The 10,183-nt window shown below is 40.0% G+C and overlaps 1 protein-coding gene across 1 annotated transcript in view; it reads right to left on the bottom strand.

Moving 5' to 3' along the window:
* Positions 1 to 873: 873 nt before the first annotated feature.
* The window catches only part of znf536 (zinc finger protein 536), a gene marked incomplete at its 5' end in the record, with an annotated part of 312,490 nt that continues 303,180 nt past the window's right edge, over positions 874 to 10,183 (bottom strand). The window contains 1 exon segment of the mRNA XM_032510927.1: positions 874 to 3,084. Within this exon segment, the coding sequence (XP_032366818.1) occupies positions 2,930 to 3,084 (155 nt within the window). The 3' untranslated portion in view covers positions 874 to 2,929.

The following is a 10,183-nucleotide window of genomic DNA, read 5'->3' on the forward strand; positions in this document are numbered from 1 at the left end:
ACTTAAGCATGGGCATGTAAACTTATGAGCACCACTGTGCATACTCAAAGTGAAAAATAACTTGGAAACAGAGCAGGTGGATGGGGAAACAGAGACACAGATGAGGCAAGAGAAAGATGTATGCACGTGTCTAATCTGAAAGTTCAAATGTCTGAATGCTTCCTATCATCCCCGTATTGTTTCACTACAGCTACTTTAAAGACACATTTGGAAGACAAAGTGGTGCAGACAGTAATTTGGTTCTGTGTATTCGACATCGTGATCACAGTCCGTGAAGCTCTGCCATCAAATTGACTGAGGGATAATAACTTGCGTTAGACGTGACGGACTACTCTCCAAACACTTTCCCCACTTCTGATCACAAAGTGACGTCGGCAGCTCGCCTTGCCGACTCTCGCTCTGTTAGGGATGAAGAAATTAAAAAACATGAAACAAGCCGCTGCTCCGTGAGAATCCATTGTTGTTGTGTGTGTTTTTTTTTTAGTTTGAATACATTTTATTTTTACTATAAGTACAGTTCAGTAGTTACAAAACAAAGCATCTGCCATGAGGGTACAGTGAAACATAAAGAGTGTTCAGCTCACAAGACAGGTTTTGTACATAACATGTGGAGTGGAATGCTCATTATAGCTGGTTCAGAGTAGGAGAGAGCCCAAGTGAGACTCTCGCCATTAATCTCTCATCTTTACACCCGTGGAAAACAGAGATAGGGTCAGAGGTCAAAGCCACTGGTCAGTGCCTCCAGCAGGATCCGTCTGATTGGTTTACTCAGACCCAATTTCCAGAATTCCTCCCTTCAAACACCCTGTTATATTTCCCCACAACCATTACTTCTCACTTTTCGTATGTCTCACTCGTATTATTTTAGTTTTGAATCCCCTCTTCATCCTGGCATATTGGAATTGAAAGGATGGTTAATTGCAGTCTATGTAAATCAAATTAAAATGGAAAGAAAAAAATGCGAGGCTGTGCTGCAAAATCACCTCAAGTTGGAATTTGAGCACATGAAATCACGCAGGCTAAAGCGGTAACAGGCCTACGCTGCAGCGCAGAAGGGGATTTGCATACAAAAGAAATCGGGGTAAACATTTGTCAAAGCCACATACAGTATAGAGGTTGCGCAAACTAAAAGAAGTATCATATTTGGACTGTACATACCGCATTAGAATTTTTCTCTGGGTTCACAAAAAATGACGTAGAAACATTTCACAATGCCAAGGGACACAAACACACACCTTCAGTTTAGTTAGTTAGCTAGTTTTGTACTGTATAGGTTGGATTCATAATACTATCACAGTGCAAAATACTTCTGAGAACCAAAAACAAATGAAAGAAATAAGAAAGGATTAAGTCCCACTATGCATAATGGATTCTGTATATATGGGGGCAAATATGTTCGCAGCACAGGAGACGATTGTCATCTTTTTCCTCTTTTTTTTTTTTTTTGATCAGTAAATGGAGAAGGCATCAATGTACAGTACATATAAAAAATCAAAATCAAATCAACCCTACGTCCTACAGTCTAGCACAGCTACATAGCTTTGTAGAAGCAATAACAGATGACTTGTATCTAAGGGTATACACAATATGTCTTTTTTTCCCATTTTTTTGTTCTTTTTTTTTTTCTCTTCTTAAAGTAAATACATCAAACCATTTTTCAGTAGTCAGTAACACTGTGCAACAATGATCGGTGGCAGTATTTTAGAAACATCTGCAACACTAAAGTCCTTGAGGTTGACATGAGAGATGAAGAGAAAGGGCTGGAGGGCGATAAAGAAAGAAACTGTTCCCCCTTTTTTTGAGATCCTTATTCTTTTTTTTTGTATTATTCTCAGTCAAACTCCAGAAGAATGCCTACCTTTTGAGATTGTGGCCGTGTAAACTACTGTTACTTCTTTGCTTATCCTCGTCACAAATGCTTTGAAACTTTAGTTTTCACTTTTTTTTTTTAACTACAGTATATCTCTCTATGTACATTAAGCGTCTGTGGGCGCTGTGTTGAATGATAAAGAACATGAAAAAAAAGACAAAAAGGGAGCCATAGAGCGGGTTGAAGGCCTGTACTGGCCTGGTTATGGAGGCGGGGGGGGTGATATAGTATAATAAGTACATTTAGGGCAGTTGGATATTCTTCTTCACAATCATCATTAGCACCACTCTCATCAAAAGTCAACTGTGGGTATGATTTTTAACCAGCAATACCGTATTATTTCTGGAAACTAACTTGCATTGTAGATTGTCGTAGGGTGCCCTGTCCTTTGTTGACCACAATCGGTGTGATGCATGGTCACGGGACATAAATAGTGACTCTATGAAGAGGTGGCTGGTCTGACAGGAAATGTGCTTGGTCTCTGTCAACAGCCCGGTAAAGTAGAGTTTCTATTCTACAGTAGAATACATTCCAGGTACAATATAATGGTGGTCCGTGGACTCGTGAAATAACTGTCGTCTTCATTTAACAGGAGAGGAAAAAGTCTTTGAAAGCGTTCGGATTAAGCACTACACTTCAGTCCTAATTTTTAAAAAAAGACACACCTTTCTAGCTCAAGGAATGTATCAGAGATTGCGGTGCCAGTTACAGGAAGTGCTAATCAGACAGGTAGTTTCATCAAAAGAAAAACAAAACACATTGTATAAGAGAAAAGACAACAAAGACAAAGGGGAACTCAGGACCACAGGAGACAAAACAGGAAAGTTGCCGTCACTTTGTTTAGTGTCCGAGCATCTCGCAAATCCGTCTCCAAAGGAAACTGTCCCAAACTTTCCTTCATAAAGTTCATGCCTTCTCTTGATTCTGACGGTAGTATGTGTTTTTTTTTTTTCATCTTAAATAAAGTCTTTGTTATAGTGTACTCCTTCATTTATCCTTCATCATCCTCCTCATCATCACCGCCTTCATCATCATCCTGCCTTGCTCCGGTGTGGGCGGTTAGTCTTTGTTTACAGCGTGGGCGTCCAGCCCCTCTGGGTCACCTAGGTTATAGTTGTTAGGGTGGTTAAGCTCGTTGTTAAGATGGTTGGGGTCGTGGGTCAGCGCGGGGTCATGGGTCATTGGCTGGTCCTCCTCTCCTACCCAGAGATGCACTACAGCCAATGAGAGAACAAGAGGAATATTAGCACCACGGACCCCAACACACGGACCCCACACTGTAGCACATACAAACACACACACAAACACACACACACACACACACACACACACACACACACACACACTCAGCATTGCATTAGACGATCAGTGGGGCCAAATGGATGGATGATATACTAGAGACTGTCAGCTCGGCCATTGTCTAAAACTTTAAAGACTTTAATGGGTCATTCCACCCAAATTACAGAAAACATTGTTTTCACTTACCTGCAGTTATAGCTAGTTTTACAGATTTAGGTTTGGTTTCATTTTTCCAGGTTCTGAGACCCAATACAATGGCAGTGAAAAGAGCTGGTGTCCCCATAATGTAGCATAATCCATAGGAAATTTTACACTGACTTTTTCTTTGGTGTAAAGTAGTCCCAGTTGAAACTATCCATATAATATTCTATGTTATGAATTACTGTAAAGGGACACTGTTTTGGGACAAACATATTAAGATTAAAATATACTTTTACCACAAAAAAACTCAGTTCACTTCCATTGTATTGATGTGGATGCTGAAATATCAGAGGATGTGCTTAATCGTGAACAAATGAAACCAAAAATATCGACATAGCTAGATACTGCTAGAGATAAGTGAGACGTTGTTCATTTCAGTGAATAACCCCTTTAAAATATCTCCCCCCTGGATTTATGTTCTATACATTGTATATGTACCAATTAGAAAAATACCCAGACGACTAGGACCAGCAACAGAAAAACCTTCAGCTCATGGTCCCAAATGTGACCCTTGCTTAAAAATGTCTCTGTCATCTGTTTGGGTGTAAATGGTTATATGTTAATAATATGTGTTAAGTGTATAAACATACAGGGTTGTCAAAAAATCAAACAGGAACACCTAAAATAAATTCGGATGCAACAATTACACTGATTACCGCCATGTCCATATAGTAGAATTCACAATGAAATTATGAAAATGTAATCTTCTTATTGCACTATTGCAATGCATTCTAGGGTGTCCCTGTTATTCTGCACCTACTGCACTGTAAGCAACTATAAGCTAGGTAACGGGCTGCACTTTACTTAAGCAAGGTCAGCATTTCATTAGATTGCTTGATCTACTGCACGCATCTAACAATCATTTTATTTATTTTTTTGCATCTTCTGTACAGATGAGCTTACACTGTGAGACTGTGATAGGGCGCTCAGTGAAATAATAATCATTTATAACATGATATAAGAGGCTAACACATTACGGTTATGACAACTGGAGTGGTTTTATGCGTGTTACAATCAAGTTGGTCGGCTCAATAAGTGTGACAGTGTGAGTAATTGTAATAAAAAAGTTTTAAGACTCGGTGTGACAGTAAGAAATGCATAACTGTAATTAGGTCTCGCAGCAGCGGCGACAAAATAATACAACTTGTCTCTAGCCGACCCCCCCCCCACTTCCTTTTCTACACTTTCATTCCCTCAGCAACTTCTTAGGAAATTATTTTGCAATAAAACACCAGCGAACACATTTGCATGTCATGTTCTTTTAAAGTGGCGTTATGAATCTGACAAAACCAAATTAAAACACAGGTTTATTTGAGCTGTGCTTGCGCAAGGACGGAAATGGATATCGAAATGAAAGGAAGTGCCGCCGTAACAGAGGGGAAATAAAGAGCTAATAACATGATAAAACATCTCTTAGATCCAGCGCTGAGTAAGAACTCTTTGGCTGTCTGCGCGTGGAGTGAAGCCCCCCAACATCACTCTAACCAACATTTACTTCACTGTATTTCTTATACGGCTTTCTGCCTTTAATGTTCCACGTTCGTCGCTTTCAGATGATGCTAACGGATAATTACAAATGGGGTTTTTCATGCTAATGATACTGAAAGAAGTGTTGATTGAAAAACTGGAACATGCAAGATAAATCCTGATTCCTAATGCACACTTACGGTATCCTAGATCACGCAAAGCACCAATAACACGACTAGATGTGAGAAAACAGCTATGTGCAATAGAGAGTTGGTCTCTTTTATAGGCCACAAACTGGTGTTTTCTCATCATATTCCATTCCTTACTAGTAAAGGATATCATTTCATAACCAACTCTCACCACAAGATGGCAAGCTAAGACAGTAAATAAGACATTACAGCCTGCATCTAGACAGCTGAGCATTCTTTTTCCAGACATTTAGAGCAGTCATTTCTGTATTGATCGACATTCACTTTAAAAATATCTGTAACTGGGCGCCTGGGTGGCTCAGTTGGTAGAGCGGGCGCCCATATCTAGGTTTTGCCTCTCTCCCCTTTAATTTTCTTCAGCTGTCCTGTCAATAAAGGCCTAAAAATGCCCCAAAAATAGTCTTTCAGTTTTTTTTTTTTTTAAATAAAGCCATAACTAAATAAGAAGTTAATTTGCCTGAACATTATAACCAAAAAAAGTGAAAGCAGTCACCATTTAACCCTTGTGTTGTCTTCCCTTTGACCATGAAAAACATTTTCCCCCTTTTCTCAACGTTTTTGTTGCTTTTTACAAAGTTGTTTTATGAAGCTTTTGTATTTTTTTTGAGTAGCTATTTTTGATTCTTTTTTTCATTGATTTTGCCGCTTTTCCAACATTTTTCACCTTCCTTTGATTCACATCAAATTTACCCAAGAACCACAGGAGGGTTAACATCGCTCGTGTTCATGTCTCTAAGATTTTCTTTGACATACAGTAGGTATACATTCAAATAAACCAAACATAAAGTTTCCTAGTTTGGAAGCTTCAAAGAGTGTCTCGCTCTGCCCAAGGGCACTTCCTGCCTTTGACTTCCCTGTAAGGAAACTTCCTGTAACGAGCTCCAGATTAGGCCCCATATTTGATTTTCACTGTTCATTAACTAAGCCACCTGGAATGTTATTATTTAAGCGCGGTGCTCCTTCTCCCCAAACAACTGCCACTGCGAAGGGGGAGAGATTTCCTGGCCAACTTTATAGATTTAGCATAACTTCCCCCTCTTTTTTTAATTTCCCATTCGGGCAGGCGGCAGATGCACCTCACAGACACAGAAAACCATCCTGGCATTCATTTATCACATGAATGCAATTCTTATCTTTGCGTTTGCTTCAAATATTCCGCCCTACTTAGGGGTTGCTGCGGTGTGCGTGCACGACGACAGTAGGATATTCACAAAAATCTCCATTTACAACAATGATTACTGTCTCGTATTTAAGGAACAGCAGTAAATCTACACTACATATTGCCACTACACTCTTAAAACACTATGTGAAAGAGTAAGTGCCCCCTCTTGTGGTGTGTTGCGATATAGCAGATGGAGAGGGCTGGTTGTTGGAGAGGATAAGACCTGGGAATGGAAAACATATGGTGTGAGGACGCGCAGCTCCAGGATCCATCCACTGTTAATACATGTGTCATGCTTAACAGAATGGATAAATGGGTAGGAGGATGGAACAATGGCGTTCAACTGCACTCTGAGCATGTGTTGGAGAGCGCCTTGGGACTCGCTGGACTGTGTGTGTGTGTGTGTGGGAGTGAGTGTGAGTGTGTGGCCTCAGAGGCATCACCTGACGTTAATAGTAGTCTGTGAACACATCACACAACACTCGACACTCACTAAGTAGAAGCTGGCCTTCTGCAGTGCAGCACGCTACGATTGTATGGCATTTTGTGATATGATGGCTAACACAAATGAGTCAAAATTATGGGTGCCTCTGTTTCAGCAGCTTGCTACACATTCTTTCTATTTTTGATGACCATTAGGGTTTAGCTAATATTGATTTTCGAAGGTTGATATGTATTCCAAAATACCGAAAGCTCCCGTAAACTGACTTCATGTGTTCAACTTCATTTCGAGCTATTTTTGGTTTAATTTTTCCAGGTTTTAAGGAAATCTGTCTCTGACTTTTCTGTCTTCACTCCAATACAATAAAGGTAAATGGAATTGTGTTTGTGGTGCTCACTGCACAGTATAGCTGTTACTGATAATCTACACAACACACTGTTGACAGTTTATATCATAGGGGTATTTTTAGTAGAGAGGAGACCGAGGTAATAGTTCACAGAGAGTTCTGTGGATTATCCAGAATAATGAAAATTCTACTCACTTCCACTGTATTGTGGATTGAAATCTCCACATTTGGCCAAAATAAAAACAAACTGCAAGATGTAATGACAAAAATAAATCATTTGGAGCCATTTAGTATCTTATGATGATTTATTATAAAATATGTGCATGGTAAGATACCACTAAAGGGTTGTTTTTACAGATTTAAGTCTGATTTTTGCTTTCTTTCTTTTATATGGCTGGATGTTTAAGCTCTTCAGGCCTTTTAACTTATTAAAATAAAACAAGGGAAAAAACAAAAAACTTCTTAGTTTGCACTGGTCATAACCTAAAAAGATATGCAACTGGTATGAAACTGATCATGGAGATTTCCATGTCTTTTTTGATGATAAAGCCGGTGGAGGTGTCATTTAAATACTGTGAAAGTATTAAAACACTCAATCCACAAAGAAATGCACACAACCCATATTCAGAAATTGTGCCTTTAATTCAGCCCTAAGGACTTCTGTGCGGGGGTACACAACTACACTTTAAACAGGTAGAACAGTACCGTTACAGTCAATCCCCGGCTGCAATGACAGTGCAGAGAGAGCACAAATGCGGAATGACCCCAAAACGCTGCCTTTTGAAAAAAAGTTGCCTTTTTTTGAAGGGGCAAGTGGCTTAAAGAGACAGTCGCTAAAACGGAGCGTTTCAGACATAAAGGGAGTAAAGGTGTATTCAGACAGACGGTATGAGAAAAAAATAGTGTTTTTAGAACAATAAAGTAGGTAAACATGTTCTTGTAGAAACCCACAACACAAGTATGAAGCGAAAAATGAACATGACATGGGACCTTTAAGACAGTGAGGGGAAGGCTGCACTGTCCCGAAGCTGCTAAGGGAACCCAAGTTCTCATGTCCATCGAATAACGCTAAATAACACAAATGTCTTTTCTAAGAAGAAAAAAAACATCAAGAGGTCACCCTCTCTATCCATATGGAGCTTAACAGTGTGGAAAGTCGAGCTCTGTGAACCCTGTGTGTGCCACTGAAGGTGGCTGTGGCTCTTTTGTTCCCTCTCTGAGGCATCCGGGCCCTGCACTAGCAGAAAGTGTTGTTCTTGGCACAGCCCCGTCTCATTGTACAGCCCAGTATTTATAAATATGTAAATATGAGCGGCACCAGGCATAACACGGCCCGCGTGTATACACCGAGGAGGAGCGGCGAGGAAGTGAGCGCATTTCCCCACCCCCCACCCTTCCCCCGATCCCAAATTGTATTTTTAGATGGTTTTAATGAATACAGGATGTTTATAGTTACCATTCCCTGTGATTCGCACAAAAGACTAGGAAAATCCACATCCACCCTGCGCCACCCCTCCTCTGCACCCTTCCCGCCCTCGTCCCGCTCCCTCCCCCGATCCCTCAAAGCACTACTAAAGAAGAAGAAGGGGTGAGAAAGAAAATAAGTTTAAAAAAAAAAAAAGGATTTGAAAAAGCAAATTTGTGGTGAAACGCAGCAGGATGGTTGTGCTCTCAGCCTGCTTCCGACTCAGATCCCTATTAGACAAACATAGTATGGTGTTAAGGTGCAACAAAGAGTGATGAAAACTCCCGGTGTGTGTGTGTGTGTGTGTGTGTGTGGGGGGGGGGGGGGTGGTAGAGAAGAGACAAGCGAAAAGGTTCCTGGCGACGCCACTTCAAGGCGGAACGCAATTTGTATGTTATTTCTGTTTTTTTCTTAAGTTGCAAAAAAGATAATACGAAAGCCGAATCAATATGTGCGAGAAGTGGGTAAAAAGGTTACCTGTTTCCTGTTGTCTGTGATAATGTGTGTTTTTTGTGTGTGATGACTCCATGTCAACTTCTTTTCTTTTTATAAACTCAGATTTGTTTTGCTCGCAGACTCTCGGGGTCTTGTGTGAGGCGATGCATTTGACAGGATTGGAAGGATTCAGAGGAGGAATGACAATGAAAGCGACTAAAAACATTAAAAAAAAAAAAGAGAGAGAATGATTGCAGTTGGGGGGAACACAATGAAGTGAATGTTAGTGGCCTCTTTCTATCTTTCGCTCTCTGTCTCCAAAACTATTTCTGAGGCTAAAAGATTGCCGGCTTGATAATACCTCCGCTGAGCAATTTAAGCCCAAACACTCTGATGCTACAATCTGTCTTCTCTGCCTGATAGCGCTTTTCTCCCCTCTCCTCTCCAAATTACTTTCTTTCATATCTAATTATATTTGCTAATGATCTTATAAGAGAATAATGGAATGTGCTTGATCTATTACCTTTTTTTTCCATACATAAATACAATGCGGGGTGGAAATGACTATTGGAGACAGGAGGAAATGTTTTTTTTTTTTTTTTTTTTTTTATGTTTTTGATGAGAGGGAAAATGAAGCTGGGAGCTGCAGGGTCATTAATGGGCGATGAACACAGAGGTCATCTCTCACATTCTCTTTGACATTTCTCTCATCTGACGTGCTGAAACAATCACAAGCTCATCCAGTCTCATTCTGCCCCCCTTCGCTTCGCCGTTCCTCGCTAATCTTCCAGATATCCACCTCCGCTCTCTTTGATCTTGTAATGGAAACACCGAACTTAGTTAGGCGCCAGTTCGGCCTCGCTTGTTTGGGCTCTGGTTTTTGCATTTTGCCTTTAAAGTTTTCAAAGTTTAATCTGAACAGGAGGGTATTGATTAAAAAAAAACAATTAAAAGGAATGACAACAAATGTTAAAATGTTAAATATATAAAAAATGCTAATAATAATGTTAAAAGAAATGTTAAAAATGTTTAAAAAATGTTAAAAATATTAAAAGAAATGTTAAATAAATGTTAAAAAAAGGTTAAAGATCAAGGATCTAGTCGGAGACATGAGAAAGCAGGCGAGTCCAAAAATCAGAGTAAGCTATAAGCTGCGTTTGCACCATCCACTTTTATTTCTAGGTCCCATGGTATGAAAATGTCACTTTATGAGTTATTTTAACATCAAAATGCGTTCCCCCAGTCTGCCTATGGTCCCCCAGTGGCTAGAAATGGTGATAGGTGTAA

This window comes from Etheostoma spectabile, unplaced genomic scaffold (assembly GCF_008692095.1).
Source record: "Etheostoma spectabile isolate EspeVRDwgs_2016 unplaced genomic scaffold, UIUC_Espe_1.0 scaffold285, whole genome shotgun sequence".
Lineage (NCBI taxonomy): Eukaryota > Metazoa > Chordata > Actinopteri > Perciformes > Percidae > Etheostoma > Etheostoma spectabile.